This window comes from Littorina saxatilis, linkage group LG14, assembly GCF_037325665.1.
Source record: "Littorina saxatilis isolate snail1 linkage group LG14, US_GU_Lsax_2.0, whole genome shotgun sequence".
Classification (NCBI taxonomy): Eukaryota; Metazoa; Mollusca; class Gastropoda; order Littorinimorpha; family Littorinidae; genus Littorina; species Littorina saxatilis.
The window spans coordinates 44,871,022-44,888,521 of NC_090258.1; the positions used below are offsets into that span (position 1 = coordinate 44,871,022).

The following is a 17,500-nucleotide window of genomic DNA, read 5'->3' on the forward strand; positions in this document are numbered from 1 at the left end:
TTACTATAATTTTCTATATACTACTGGCATTTTGTCAGTGATCACGGGTTTTTTACGTGTTGAGAACGTAAAAGGAACATATTTTGAGTGAAGGCTCGAGGGAGGTGGCGAGTTTATACATAAACAGGCGTCTGAAACTTATACTTTTGTTGACTCTATTTAATTGTATGACTGCGAGAGTGGATCGTGGTGTGGTTAGTTAATTAGTAGTAATTAACCGGTTCATAATCACCTTAAGTGATATATTGAAACGTGACAGTGTGTGTGTGCCTGTGTGAGTATGTGTGTGTGTGTGTATGTGCGTGTGTGTGTGTGTGTGTGTGCGTGTCCGTGTGTGTGTGTCTGTGTGTCTGTGTGTGTGTGCGTGTCCGTGTCCGTGTGTGTGTGTCTGTGTGTCTGTGTGTGTGTGTATGTTTACAGGCCGAAAAATTCAATGGAAACCACCAGACGGCACACATAAAAGGAGTTTGGTTGCCAGGTGAGTGACTTACCTGTACAGCTCCTGCCATCCCCGGTGAATCCCGTGTCGCACTCACACGTCCTGTTGCCGTTACACCTGCCGTGCGGCGCGCAGTCCTGGTGGCTGTAGCATATCCCTGCCGTACACACACACAAACAGGTCAACAGGCAGACCAACACATAGACACGGACAGGAAGGCGGACACATCTACACACGCATGCAAACAAGCACGCAGGCATGGGCATAAACACACATACGCATGCACGCACACACACACACACACACACACACACACACACACACACACACACACACACACACACACACACACACACACACACACACACACACACACACACACACACACACACACACACACACACACACACACACACACACACACACACACACACACACACACACACACACACACACACACACACACACACACACACACACACACACACACACACACACACACACACACACACACACACACACACACACACACACACACACACACACACACACACACACACACACACACGCTCGCAACCAACCAACCACACACACACACACATACACACACACAAACACACACACACACACACAAACACACGCACCCACATACACACACACACACACACACACACACACGCAAGTCCATTTTTTTTCCATATCTGCTATAGTGAGAAGACAGAGTTGTGTGAAGAGAGGGCGCCACCTACATGTACACTTGACGTATCAATATCTATAGCTATAGAGAGAAGACAGAGTTGTGTGAAGAGAGAGCGCCACCTACATGTACACTTGACGTATCAATATCTATAGCTATAGAGAGAAGACAGAGTTATGTGAAGAGAGAGCGCCACCTACATGTCCACTTGACGTATCAATATCTATAGCTATAGAGAGAAGACAGAGTTATGTGAAGAGAGGGCGCCACCTACATGTACACTTGACGTATCAATATCTATAGCTATAGAGAGAAGACAGAGTTATGTGAAGAGAGGGCGCCACCTACATGTACACTTGACGTATCAATATCTATAGCTATAGAGAGAAGACAGAGTTATGTGAAGAGAGGGCGCCACCTACATGTACACTTGACGTATCAATATCTATAGCTATAGAGAGAAGACAGAGTTATGTGAAGAGAGAGCGCCACCTACATGTACACTTGACGTATCAATATCTATAGCTATAGAGAGAAGACAGAGTTATGTGAAGAGAGAGCGCCACCTACATGTACACTTGACGTATCAATATCTATAGCTGTAGAGAGAAGACAGAGTTATGTGAAGAGAGGGCGCCACCTACATGTACACTTGACGTATCAATATCTATAGCTATAGAGAGAAGACAGAGTTATGTGAAGAGAGAGCGCCACCTACATGTCCACTTGACGTATCAATATCTATAGCTATAGAGAGAAGACAGAGTTGAGTGAAGAGAGAGCGCCACCTACATGTACACTTGACGTAGCCGTCGCCCTCGTAGTTTCGGGCAGAGTCACACTCGCAGGTAAAGCCACCCGGTTCCTCGTAGCAGTTGGCGTTCTCGGCACACGGGTTGCCCTCGCACTCTGCGATGTCTGCACACACACAGAAAACAGTTATCACAAGGGTGATATCAAACAATATCCCACTGTAAGATAGTTATTACAAGGGTGATATCAAACGTTATTCCACTGTATGACAGTTATTAAAAGGGTGATAACAAACATTATCCCAATCTAAAACGGTTATTAAGAGGATGATATATCCCACTGTAAGACAATTATTAAAAGGGTAATATCAAACGTTATCCCACTCTAGCACCTTGCCCTATTTGAGGGCATAGTTCTGAGTGTGTATGGGATACTTGAACTATTGTACTTCCGCCCTTGTGGAAAATAAATCCGGGGGGGGGGGGGCATGGGAGTCAAATTGAGAGTCTTGTTCTAGGTTAAGTGCACATTGCATATCTGCATCAAGAAAGGGAAGTTGAATCTAACGAACAAGCTTCAATCAGGGGTATGGGGATATTCTGTGAACAAGAAAACTCGATTTAAAGAAAGGGTGTCTTCAGCAATTAAATCACACCTGCATCTCGAGCACTCCACGTGAAACCGAGACATCGTCACAATACACACAACAGCGCAAACTCCCTCTCCACCCATACCAATCTGTTGCACAGAAGACAAAGTCAAGAAACTGATATTTATGATGTGTAAGTGCACATTCCTGATCGACCCTACCTAGGCACCTGTTGCAAAGAAGATCAACTTATACACAGCGCATTGCACTGATACATCCAGTCTTCCCCAACCCAATTTGCGCATTGCACTGATACATCCAGTCTTCCCCAACCCAATTTGCACATCTACACTACGGCGACACAGCAAATGCTATTGGATTGTGCTACATAGCTCGCACACGGTCTCAATCAAAATTGCTATTTCTGGCGAAATATAGGCTACAGGAAAATGTTCAGTGAACAGTTAAACATGGAGAAAATATAAACAAGTAATGCAATAGCCACAGCGAAATAATGTGTGAACATGACAGAGACAGTGCACACAGTGGGTACTACGACACTACATCTATATTTATGTCAGGGACAGTGCACTAGTGGGCACTACGACACTACATCTATATTTATGTCAGGGACAGTGCACACAGTGGGTACTACGACACTACATCTATATTTATGTCAGAGACAGTGCACACAGTGGGTACTACGACACTACATCTATATTTATGTCAGAGACAGTGCACACAGTGGGTACTACGACACTACATCTATATTTATGTCAGGGACAGTGCACACAGTGGGCACTACGACACTACATCTATATTTATGTCAGAGACAGTGCACACAGTGGGTACTACGACACTACATCTATATTTATGTCAGGGACAGTGCACTAGTGGGCACTACGACACTACATCTATATTTATGTCAGGGACAGTGCACACAGTGGGTACTACGACACTACATCTATATTTATGTCAGGGACAGTGCACACAGTGGGTACTACGACACTACATCTATATTTATGTCAGGGACAGTGCACACAGTGGGTACTACGACACTACATCTATATTTATGTCAGGGACAGTGCACTAGTGGGCACTACGACACTACATCTATATTTATGACAGGGACAGTGCACACAGTGGGTACTACGACACTACATCTATATTTATGTCAGGGACAGTGCACTAGTGGGCACTACGACACTACATCTATATTTATGTCAGGGACAGTGCACACAGTGGGCACTACGACACTACATCTATATTTATGTCAGGGACAGTGCACACAGTGGGTACTACGACACTACATCTATATTTATGTCAGGGACAGTGCACACAGTGGGTACTACGACACTACATCTATATTTATGTCAGGGACAGTGCACACAGTGGGCACTACGACACTACATCTATATTTATGTCAGGGACAGTGCACACAGTGGGCACTACGACACTACATCTATATTTATGTCAGGGACAGTGTACACAGTGGGCACTACGACACTACATCTATATTTATGTCAGAGACAGTGCACACAGTGGGCACTACGACACTACATCTATATTTATGTCAGGGACAGTGCACACAGTGGGCACTACGACACTACATCTATATTTATGTCAGGGACAGTGCACACAGTGGGCACTACGACACAACATCTATATTTATGTCAGGGACAGTGCACACAGTGGGCACTACGACACTACATCTATATTTATGTCAGGGACAGTGCACACAGTGGGCACTACGACACTACATCTATATTTATGTCAGGGACAGTGCACACAGTGGGTACTACGACACTACATCTATATTTATGTCAGGGATACTACGACACTACATCTATATTTATGTCAGGGACAGTGTACACAGTGGGTACTACGACACTACATCTATATTTATGTCAGAGACAGTGTACACAGTGGGTACTACGACACTACATCTATATTTATGTCAGGGACAGTGCACACAGTGGGTACTACGACACTACATCTATATTTATGTCAGGGAAAAGTATAATGTGTACATGCCCCCTCTCCTTACATCCTGTTCCTAAATCCCCCCCCCCCCCCCCCCCCCACAAGCACACACACATGACCCTGTTCGCCCTTAAATCACACAAAAATGAACCATATACAGCATCGAGAGAGAGAAAGTAAAAGAGAGAGAGAGAGAGAGAGAGAGACAGAGAGAGACAGAGAGACAGACAGACACAGAGACAGAGACACAGAGAGACAGACAGACAGACAGGCAGACAGACAGACAGACAGACAGACAGACAGACTGTCAGACAGACAGACAGACATACAAACAGACAGGCAGATAGGCAGACAGACAGGCAGGCATACAGACAGACAGACAGACAGACAGACAGACAGACAGACAGACAGACAGACAGGCAAACAGACAGACAGACAGACAGACAGACAGACAGACAGACAGACAGACAGGCAGGCAGGCAAACATACAGACAGACAGACAAACAGACACACAGGCAGACAGAGACAGAGACAGAGAGAGACAGAGAGACAGACAGACAGACAGACAGAGAGACAGGCAGACAGACAGACAGACAGAAACGGAGAGAGAGAGACAGACAGACTGACAGACAGACGGGCAGGCAGGCAGACAGACAGAGACAGAGACAGAGAGGAGAGAGAGAGAGAGACAGACAGACAGACAGGCAGACAGACAGAGACAGGAGAGAGAGACAGACAGACAGAGACAGCAGAGAGAGAGACAGACAGACAGCAGAGAGAGAGACAGACAGACAGACAGATAGACAGATAGACAGACAGACAGACAGACAGACAGACAGACAGACAGACAGACAGACAGACAGACAGACAGACAGACAGACAGACAGACAGACAGACAGGCAGACAGACAGAGGAAAGAGAGACAAAAAGACATGCCATTTAAATAAAACCCTTAACACTCATAGTTCTCTCAACCGGTACAACAACAACCGGCAGCAGACTTACCAGTACATCCGTTGTCGATGGCACCACTACCGGTAAAGCCATCCCGGCACACGCACTGGGAGCGCAGGTCGTCGATGGGGTTGCAGTCCGCGTACTCGTTGCAGTCGTTGGATGACGTGCACAGCACGGGGCCTGACAGTGACACACACAGCGGGCAGTTAGCACGTGCAACAAGTCACTTTGTTTGTTTGTTTGCTTAACGCCCAGTCCACCACGAAGGGTGATATCAGGACGGTGCTGCTTTGACATTTAACGTGCGCCACACACAAGACAGAAGTCGCAGCACAGTCTCACCCAGTCACATTATTCTGACACCGGACCAACCAGTCCTAGCACTAACCCCATAATGCCAGACGCCAGGCGGAGCAGCCACTAGATTGCCAATTTTAAAGTCTTAGGTATGACCGGCCGGGGTTCGAACCCACGACCTCCCGCTCACTGGGCGGACGCCTTACCACTAGGCCACCGTGTTGCGGTACAACAGTCACTGAATATGTAGCTCTAAAACTGATATACGCGTGCTGTTACACCCCCCCCCCTCTCCCTCGTCAGGAGCTTAATTGTTGCAACCAACAGGACATCTCAAGACAACTGATTGATTGACCAATCAACAAACACGCCTGATTGATTGACCAATCAACAAACAGGCCTGATTGATTGACCAATCAACAAACAGGCCTGATTGATTGACCAATCAACAAACAGGCCTGATTGATTGACCAATCAACAAACTAGCCTGCCATGCACAGTACTAATTAAAACAATCGAAATCACAATAAATTCAAAAACAGTCCATCAAATATAGTTACATCCCATGAACGTGAAAAATAAGTTTTTAGAATGAACAGAATTAGATGTCAAATGTTTTGTTTTTCGCCAGCACTTTGTCTTCAACACACTGTCACGGTTCTCTCCGGCTGGTACTGTGCAACACCTTTCCTGAACTAGGAACACTGTTCCTGGCGTGACCAGTCACATGACCCGCACAGAATACATAAACTCTGAAAATAAACTCTGAAGATAAACTCTGAAGATAACTCTGAAGATAAACTCTGAAGATAACTTTGAAGATAACTCTGAAAATAAACTCTGAAGATAAACTCTGAAGATAACTCTGAAGATAACTCTGAAGATAACTCTGAAGATAACTGAAAATAAACTCAGTCAGGCTTGAATGGATTGTGAAAGAGTGAATGCTCTTGTTTTTAGTGAGGCAAGCCTTCCACACGCGCTTCTTGTCCACGTGTTCCTGACACATCCCTCACTAGTGACATGGCCCACAATGTCACGCGGGAAAGTTTGACTCACTAATGACATGGCCCACAATGTCACGCGGGAAAGTTTGACTCACTAATGACATGGCCCACAATGTCACGCGGGAAAGTTTGACTCACTAATGACATGGCCCACAATGTCACGCGGGAAAGTTTGACTCACTAATGACATGGCCCACAATGTCACGCGGGAAAGTTTGACTCACTAATGACATGGCCCACAATGTCACGCGTGAAAGTTTGACTCACTAATGACATGGCCCACAATGTCACGCGGGAAAGTTTGACTCACTAAAAACAAGAGTGGTCACTCTTTTACAACCCATACAAACCCGACAGAGTTATTTCCCATCATGGTCTGTTGGGGTCATTGTTCTGGCCATAACCTGTCACATTATCCGCACAGAATGCTTATTACTTTGTGAGATAATGTTCATGACAGGACCAGTGTTGTCACACTATCAGAGGATGCTTATTACTTTGTGAGATAATGTTCATGACAGGACCAGTGTTGTCACACTATCAGAGGATGCTTATTACTTTGTGAGATAATGTTCATGACAGGCCCAGTGTAGTCACACTATCAGAGGATGCTTTTTACTTTGTGAGATAATGTTCATGACAGGACCAGTGTTGTCACACTATCAGAGGATGCTTATTACTTTGTGAGATAATGTTCATGACAGGCCCAGTGTAGTCACACTATTCGCAGAGAATGCTTATTACTTTGTGAGATAATGTTCATGACAGGACCAGTGTTGTCACACTATTCGCACAGAATGCTTATTACTTTGTGAGATAATGTTCATGACAGGACCAGTGTAGTCACACTATCAGAGGATGCTTATTACTTTGCGAGATAATGTTCATGACAGGACCAGTGTTGTCACACTATCAGAGGATGCTTATTACTTTGTGAGATAATGTTCATGACAGGCCCAGTGTAGTCACACTATCAGAGGATGCTTATTACTTTGTGAGATAATGTTCATGACAGGACCAGTGTTGTCACACTATCAGAGGATGCTTATTACTTTGTGAGATAATGTTCATGACAGGACCAGTGTTGTCACACTATTCGCACAGAATGCTTATTACTTTGTGAGATAATGTTCATGACAGGACCAGTGTAGTCACACTATCAGAGGATGCTTATTACTTTGTGAGATAATGTTCATGACAGGACCAGTGTTGTCACACTATCAGAGGATGCTTATTACTTTGTGAGATAATGTTCATGACAGGCCCAGTGTAGTCACACTATTCGCAGAGAATGCTTATTACTTTGTGAGATAATGTTCATGACAGGACCAGTGTTGTCACACTATTCGCACAGAATGCTTATTACTTTGTGAGATAATGTTCATGACAGGACCAGTGTTGTCACACTATTCGCACAGAATGCTTATTACTTTGTGAGATAATGTTCATGACAGGACCAGTGTAGTCACACTATCAGAGGATGCTTATTACTTTGCGAGATATTATTGATGGCATGACCCACAGAGAATGCTTATTACTTTGCGAGATATTAGTGATGACGTGACCTGCAGAGAATGCGTATTACTTTGCGAGATATTAGTGATGACGTGACCTGCAGATAATGCGTATTACTTTGCGAGATATTAGTGATGACGTGACCTGCAGAGACTGCTTATTACTTTGCGAGATATTAGTGATGACGTGACCTGCAGAGACTGCTTATTACTTTGCGAGATATTAGTGATGACGTGACCTGCAGAGAATGCTTATTACTTTGCGAGATATTAGTGATGACGTGACCTGCAGAGAATGCGTATTACTTTGCGAGATATTAGTGATGACGTGACCTGCAGAGAATGCGTATTACTTTGCGAGATATTAGTGATGACGTGACCTGCAGAGACTGCTTATTACTTTGCGAGATATTAGTGATGACGTGACCTGCAGAGAATGCGTATTACTTTGCGAGATATTAGTGATGACGTGACCTGCAGAGAATGCGTATTACTTTGCGAGATATTAGTGATGACGTGACCTGCAGAGAATGCGTATTACTTTGCGAGATATTAGTGATGACGTGACCTGCAGAGAATGCGTATTACTTTGCGAGATATTAGTGATGACGTGACCTGCAGAGACTGCTTATTACTTTGCGAGATATTAGTGATGACGTGACCTGCAGAGAATGCGTATTACTTTGCGAGATATTAGTGATGACGTGACCTGCAGAGAATGCGTATTACTTTGCGAGATATTAGTGATGACGTGACCTGCAGAGACTGCTTATTACTTTGCGAGATATTAGTGATGACGTGACCTGCAGAGAATACTTATTACTTTGCGAGATATTAGTGATGACGTGACCTGCAGAGAATACTTATTACTTTGCGAGATATCATTGATGACGTGACCCGCAGAGAATGCTTATTACTTTGCAAGATATTATTGATGACGTGACCCGCAGAGAATGCTTATTACTTTGCCAGATATTATGGATGACGTGCCCCGCAGAGAACCCGTACCGCCAACTAGCTTTCAGCCCGTGGCTCCAGTCTCGTCACATTAGTCTTGTCACACTAGTCTAGTCATACCAGTCTCGTCACACTAGTCTCGTCACACTAGTCTCGTCACACTAGTCTAGTCACACTAGTCGCGTCACACCAGTCTCGTCACAACAGTCTCGTCACACTATAGTCTCGTCACACTAGTCTCGTCATACCAGTCTCGTCACAACAGTCTCGTCACACTAGTCTCGTCACACTAGTCTCGTCACACCAGTCTCGTCACAACAGTCTCGTCACACTAGTCTAGTCACACTAGTCTCGTCACACTAGTCTAGTCACACTAGTATCGTCACACTAGTCTCGTCACACTAGTCTCGTCACACTAGTCTCGTCACACTAGTCTAGTCACACTAATCTAGTCACACTAGTCTAGTCACACTAGTCTAGTCACACCAGTCTAGTCACACTAGTCTAGTCACACTAGTCTAGTCACACTAGTCTAGTCACACCAGTCTCGTCACACTAGTCTAGCCACCCTATCAGAGAACCCTTACCTCCGACCAGCTCACAGCCCGTGGCTCCAGTCTTGAACTCCTCGAGGTATAGTCACACTAGTATAGCCACCCTATCAGAGAACCCTTACCTCCGACCAGCTCACAGCCCGTGGCTCCAGTCTTGAACTCCTCGAGGTATAGTCACACTAGTATAGCCACACTATCAGAGAACCCTTACCGCCGACCAGCTCACAGCCCGTGGCTCCAGTCTTGAACTCCTCGAGGTATCCATCCCCCGCGTAGCCGTCCGGACAGAAACACTTGAACCTGGTGTGGCCTGGATTCTGGACACACAGTGACCCGGTGGCGCAGTTCAGCTTCTTGTAGGAGCACGAGCCGTTGTTGAACTCGTTGCTGTCGTAGTCGTAGGTCGTGTCGTTTTGGCCATCTGCAACACAGCACGTTAACAGGTAACGGTCAAGGTATTCCCATGCAGAACCACGTGTGATCGTAGATGAGCACAAATCAGTCGGAAGTCAGAAAGTTAATAGCCAAAACATGATACATGATAGTTCATTGCCATCAGGTGGGTGGGAGGGACACAGTTTGGAAAACAAGAATCGTGTTACAATGTGCAAATCATGGGCTTGGTTCACGGTTTTCATCCCTTATCCGACATGGTAAGTTCCGCGTCGCTTTTTGTATTGTCCGTTTGTTCAATGTAAAGTAATTAACACAACTCTTCCGAATGTCTGAGAACAAGCAAAGTCCCGAATGTCTGAGAACAAGCAAACGTCCCGAATGTCTGAGAACAAGCAAAGTCCCGAATGTCTGAGAACAAGCAAACGTCCCGAATGTCTGAGAACAAGCGTTTTGTTCTTCGAACACTCCACAAAAATGCTTCTTATCTGTAACTGCCTATTAAAAATACTTTCCAACGGTAAAAACGAATTTGTTTTTTTATATATACTAACGCACATCTTTCCGATTAAGATAATGTGGTTCAATTTATACATAGTTGCCTTTTTCACCATTACAAAATGCATACCAAATAAAACATCACTAACTTTCAAAACAATCTTAATTTCTAAAGTACGAAAAATAAATTCTTCAATAAACTTCCAGAATTTGTATACAACCGGGCATTCAAAAAAGAAGTGTTCAATGAAATCAGTTACATCACAACAGTAATTACATTTATTAGTTTCCGTTACTTTCATTTTACACAGGAGAATGTTGGTCGGATAAATGTTGTGCATAATTTTCCAGTGTAAAACTCTTAATCTAGTCTCTTGTGTTGACTGATAGGCAACTATCCAAGATCGTTCATCAATTTCTACATTAAACTTTCTCTTCCAAAATCCTCCGGAACATGGTACATCTGTTTTCATATTAATAATCTCTTTCCTATATTCTCTGGCACTTAACACATTTTTGCCGTTAAACAGTGGTAAGGTAATACAAACATCATCAGTCATATTTACAACATTTTTTCTCATAAATAATGACACAGCAGCTTTTACAACATTATATTCAAGAATTCGGTTTGGCGAATATCCAATCAAATCACATATGTCTTGATATGATAATATGTCTCCCGAACGTACAATGTCAGTTAATACCAATACACCTCGTTGTATCCAACTTTCAAAAAATAAAACTTTGCCACTATACGTTATGCATACATTATTCCATAATAAAGTCGGCCCGACTGTCCCACGGTCGTAGTGGTTATTATCCAGCCAATATTTTAATACTGCTTGTGCTGCAATTCGCCATATCTGTGAATTTACCGTCGAGTTAGTTCTGTACCAGCAAGCAGGAAAATTTTGATATCAAAGAAAAACATTATTGACAATTTAAACGTTTTTGCTGATGTGAATGATTTGAGGTACAATTGTTTGCTGCAGCTACCCCGATCTAACTGTCCAATGGACGCCGGCAGCGCCTTGGTCTATTGGTCTTTCTGCTTTTGAATTCTCAAAGGAATTTCAGGCCCCCCCCCCCCCCCCCAAAAAAAAAAAAAAGTTTAAATAAGAAGCTTTAAAAAAAAATAAAATGGTGGCAACTTACAGGCCGTGTGTGCAGTGAGGAGAAACAACGCTGCCCACAGCGCCGTCCCCGTCATGGTAACCATGGTGACTGGATCACGTGACCTCTGTCGTCACTGCGTGAAACGGTATGGGGAAAACAACAACAGAATTACAGTCCATGTATCTTCTGAATGCAACAAGACAAGATAGAAACTGTACACTTGAGTCATTGAACAACAATACAAGATGGAAACTGTACACTTGAGTCATTGAACAACAAGCCAGAGAAATCATTCACAGCACCCGAGGAATGTTCAGCTGGTTATGATTGTCTGACTTACAGAAAACAATTCCGCGCAACCTATTTTTAGGTTAGCACACACACACACACACACACACACACACACACACACACACACAGGCACACGCACACACACATTTCAATTTGCTTTCATGCTGTTTGTGTGTGTGTGTGTGTGTGTGTGTGTGTGTGTGTGTGTGTGTGTGTGTGTGTGTGTGTGTGTGTGTGTGTGTGTGTGTGTGTGTGTGTGTGTGCGAGCGTCTATCTGTTTGCCTGTCTACCCTGTCTTTCACTTTTTTCTGTTCGTACTTATTCGTCTTTGAGATTTATAGATTTGTCCAAAACAAAAGAAAGTAGTACAGTGTGTGTGGTTTTTTTTAAACAACCCAGAAATTAAAATCAAAATTTTCAGAAGCTGCCTGTGGTTATGTCCATACCTTCAGATTTCTTTCTGCCCCACCCCCACCCCCCCCCCCCTCTCTCCCACCACTTTTTCGTTGGTGTCATATGGAACATTTGTTGACTAAAAGTCCGAATGGTCCAAGGGGAGGGGAGAGCGGTGTAGTCACGTATTAAAATCCACACATTATTTACAAAACCGTTGTGAAACATCTGTTATTGGCAAACATGTTAAACATTCGGGAGAAATTCAGAAACAGAACTTTCACAGTCACGTTCAGGGCCGATTACTCTCTGCAAGGTTCGTTGAGGAGGTGAATAATTGAATTTAATGTTATTCCCCAGGTGGTAAATAAAAAATGTTGATGCACAAACAACATCGAATAACACGTTTTCTGCGGTTTACACTAGTTTAACTCTGATATACTAACACTAACAAAACCCGGGAGGGGGGGGGGGTGGCTTAGAGAATCGTGTATCCTTTAAAGCTGTACTTAATTGAGCCCCAAGTCGGAAACTCAGTGCCAAAGCTGTACTTAATTGAGCCCCAAGTCGGAAACTCAGTGCCAAAGCTGTACTTAATTGAGCCCCAAGTCGGAAACTCAGTGCCAAAGCTGTACTTAATTGAGCCCCAAGTCGGAAACTCAGTGCCAAAGCTGTACTTAATTGAGCCCCAAGTCGGAAACTCAGTGCCAAAGCTGTACTTAATTGAGCCCCAAGTCGGAAACTCAGTGCCAAAGCTTCGTGCAGCCAGCTTCGCGAAGTCCACTTTGCATAGTTATTTTGAGGCTCAAGACAATAAATCTGATTTTTGACGAGAAAGCAGTATGCGTAGCCCATTCTGTATTAGAATTAAGGCCATTACTTCATTAACATCTCTAACAAATACATCGAAGACTTTATCATCAAGTATTTGTTATTCAGATTGTACACTTCTTGTCTTTTTTTCTCCCTTCACTTCCACCATTGTTTCTCCCTTCACTTCCACCATTGTTTCTCCCTTCACTTCCACCATTGTTTCTCCCTTCACTTCCACCATTGTTTCTCCCTTCACTTCCACCATTGTTTCTCCCTTCACTTCCACCATTGTTTCTCCCTTCACTTCCACCATTGTTTCTCCCTTCACTTCCACCATTGTTTCTCCCTTCACTTCCACCATTGTTTCTCGGGGATCCAGCCCAACACACAGCCAAGACACGGTGACAGGCCAGGTCCGTTCTCGGGGATCCAGCCCAACACACAGCCAAGACACGGTGACAGGCCAGGTCTGTTCTCGGGGATCCAGCCCAACACACAGCCAAGACACGGTGACAGGCCAGGTCTGTTCTCGGGGATCCAGCCCAACACACAGCCAAGACACGGTGACAGGCCAGGTCTGTTCTCGGGGATCCAGCCCAACACACAGCCAAGACACGGTGACAGGCCAGGTCTGTTCTCGGGGATCCAGCCCAACACACAGCCAAGACACGGTGACAGGCCAGGTCTGTTCTCGGGGATCCAGCCCAACACACAGCCAAGACACGGTGACAGGCCAGGTCTGTTCTCGGGGATCCAGCCCAACACACAGCCAAGACACGGTGACAGGCCAGGTCCGTTCTCGGGGATCCAGCCCAACACACAGCCAAGACACGGTGACAGGCCAGGTCCGTTCTCGGGGATCCAGCCCAACACACAGCCAAGACACGGTGACAGGCCAGGTCTGTTCTCGGGGATCCAGCCCAACACACAGCCAAGACACCGTGACAGGCCAGGTCTGTTCTCGGGGATCCAGCCCAACACACAGCCAAGACACGGTGACAGGCCAGGTCTGTTCTCGGGGATCCAGCCCAACACACAGCCAAGACACGGTGACAGGCCAGGTCCGTTCTCGGGGATCCAGCCCAACACACAGCCAAGACACGGTGACAGGCCAGGTCTGTTCTCGGGGATCCAGCCCAACACACAGCCAAGACACGGTGACAGGCCAGGTCTGTTCTCGTTGTACATTTTACCGTATCAATATAATTAGTAGTAGTTATGACTGAACGCGTAAATAAAACCTTTACAATTTCTTCTGTAAAGTTTTCGGCGGCCATCCCGTCCCCCCTTGTTTATAGAGTGCCACATCACCCAACCTGTTTGTACAACCCTTGTTTTTAGTGTGCCACATCACCCAACCTGTTTGTACAACCCTTGTTTTTAGTGTGCCACATCACCCAACCTGTTTGTACAACCCTCATAAACTGCAAAGCGTGTTTTTAGTGTGCCACATCACCCAACCTGTTTGTACAACCCTCATAAACTGCAAAGCGTGTTTTTATTTTTAATGAGTTAAAGACGAACAACACCGATTTGACAAACCAAGATGTCTCTTTCTGACTCTCTTTTGTTTGTTTGTTTGGTGTGTTGTTTAAAAAAATCTACTTGCATTAATTAGCATTTTTGGGATGTTATCATTATTATTTAAGTTATTGAGACATCCCAGTGCACTAAGGGATTTATAGAGCAAATCGAGAAAATTCAATAATTATTTTCGAGATTTGCTCTATAAATCTCTTAGTGCACTGGGATTGTTTCAATAACGATATTGTCGGTACCGCCAGAGAAAAAAAAAGAAACACGCACATTTTGCTACGCGCATTTGAATAGGCATAACTGTGTGGTCAGGTCGTGGAAGATCTACTTTTGTGTGGGCTGTCTCAAGTGTGTCGTGCTTTCGTCACACGCAAACTCTTGTTTTAATTTCTGTTGGTAAATTCCAGTGTAGCGTTAAGCTAAACAGTGATGATCTTTCAGAGAGACCTCATTTGAACTCGGAGAAAGGACTGTGTTCTTAGTTATTTGCGATTCGAAACCTCCAGTCGAGCTTCGACGGATTTACTGTGCAGAGTGACTCTCCTTGAATGGGCTGACCCCAAGGTCGACGGTTAGCACATTTTCAAAATAAATGTAGCATGTTTCTCGTGTGGTATCTTCACTCATCGGGGAGTCTGGTACTAAATATGAACGGTAAGAATGCTCTGAACCCTACACGTATTATATCCCCATCGTTTTATCGTTCACATTTGCCCAACATGTTTATTTGCTGAGCGGGATTTATGTCGTCTGCTAGGCTATGGCAATCGAACCACTGCACTGAGTCTCATTTCAAAAACAAAAATTGCTCGTCACGTTGCACTGAGTCTGCACGCATGAGGCAGGCTGGTAATAAGTCTTATATATGGTAAGAACGTTCTAAACCCTACACGTTTTCGATTCCGATTGTTCTTGCCTTGAAATAATAATTCGAAAAACATTCATTTACTGAACAGATGCAGTCGTATTTCAGTGTAGTCTGCTACGTGCTGATCTAGCTGCTACGTTATCGGAATAACACTTGTGTTTTCTGTTAGCTGCTGGGAATTGTATACTAACTCATCATTTGGTAATGTGGATAATAAGCTACATGCCACTAACATGGCATAATTATGAGAGGAATCTTCGCAAGTCGAAACTGAAAAATTTGACACAGCGGGTTCTATTTTTAGATCAGTGGCAAATGTGGCACAGGCACATGCAATCTGTCAGAAAAAAACACTTCTGCTTTAATTGAGAAGCAGGAAATGTATGGTCATAATCATTGGTATTGTGGAGAATATAAGCTACATGTCATTAATTAATTCTGAGGATGAGAGTACACTCTCGCTTAGGCAAAGGGCGGAATAATACGCTCTGTGGAAAAGTTAGCGCACTCCAAGAGTGCGCTTACAGTTTTAGCGCATCGCCATTAGCCAATCAACTGGTTCACATCAGTCATGTGACACCAGTACTTACTGACAATTTAAGTTATTGAGACATCCCAGTGCACTAAGGGATTTATAGAGCAAATCGAGAAAATTCATTATTATTTTCGAGATTTGCTCTATAAATCCCTTAGTGCACTGGGATTGTTTCAATAACGATATTGTCAGTACCGCCATAGAAAAAAGAAGATTCCAACGCACATTTTGCAACGCGCATTTGAATAGGCATAACTGTGTGGTCAGGTCGTGTACAGTAAAGATCTACTTTTGTGTGGGGTGTCTCAAGTGTGTCGTGCTTTCGTCACACGCATTTTAATTTCTGTTGGTAAATTCCAGTGTAGCGTTAATCTGAACAGTGATGATCTTTCAGAGAGACCTCATTTGAACTCGGAGAAAGGATTTGCGATTCGAAACCTCCAGTCGAGCTTCGACGGATTGACTGTGCGGAGTGACTCCCCTTGAATTGACTCGAAGGACTCGACGGTTCGCACATTTTCAAAACAAATGTGGCATATTTCTCGTGTTGTATCTTCACTCATCGGGGAGTCTGATACTAAATATGAACGGTAAGAATGCTCTGAACCCTACACGTATTATATCCCCATCGTTTTTTTCGTTCACATTTGCCCAACATGTTAATGTCGTCTGCTAGTGCTAGGCTACCTGAGCAATCGAACCACTGCAGTCTGCACTGAGTCTGCACGCTGGTAATAAGTCTTATATATGGTAAGAACGTTCTGAACCTTACACGTTTTCGATTACGATTGTTCTTGCCTTGAAATAATAATTCGGAAACCATTCATTTACTGAACTGATGTAGTCGTATTTCTGTGTAGTCTGCTACAGAGTCGATCGAGTCAGTCTTCCAAACTGGTCTAGCTGGTACGTTATCGGAATAACACTTGTGTTTTCAATCAATCAATCAATGAGTCTTATATCGCGCATATTCCGTGGGTACAGTTCTAGGCGCTCTGCAGTGATGCCGTGTGAGATGAAATTTTATACGGCCAGTAGATGGCAGCCATTTCGGCGCATATTTACCTTTCACGGCCTATTATTCCAAGTCACACGGGTATAGGTAGACAATTATTAACTGTGCCTAAGCAATTTTGCCAGGAAAGACCCTTTTGTCAATCGTGGGATCTTTAACGTGCACACCCAATGTAATGTACACGGGGGGAGGTTCGGACACCGAAGAGAGTCTGCACACAAAGTTGACTCTGTGAAATAAATTTCCGCCGAACCTGGGATCGAACTCACGCTGACAGCGGCCAACTGAATACAAA

General features: G+C 44.3%; 1 protein-coding gene across 1 annotated transcript in view; it reads right to left on the reverse strand.

The window, feature by feature from the left end:
- Positions 1-17,500, reverse strand: part of LOC138947860 (mucin-19-like) — a 129,523-nt gene that overhangs the window by 110,979 nt on the left and 1,044 nt on the right. Inside the window, exons 2-6 of the mRNA XM_070319420.1 lie at positions 11,794-11,887; positions 9,959-10,168; positions 5,467-5,598; positions 1,929-2,054; positions 492-596 (exon numbers count right to left, since the gene is read on the reverse strand). Of these exons, the coding sequence (XP_070175521.1) occupies positions 492-596; positions 1,929-2,054; positions 5,467-5,598; positions 9,959-10,168; positions 11,794-11,857 (637 nt within the window). The 5' untranslated portion in view covers positions 11,858-11,887. The remainder of the gene's footprint in view (positions 1-491; positions 597-1,928; positions 2,055-5,466; positions 5,599-9,958; positions 10,169-11,793; positions 11,888-17,500) is intronic.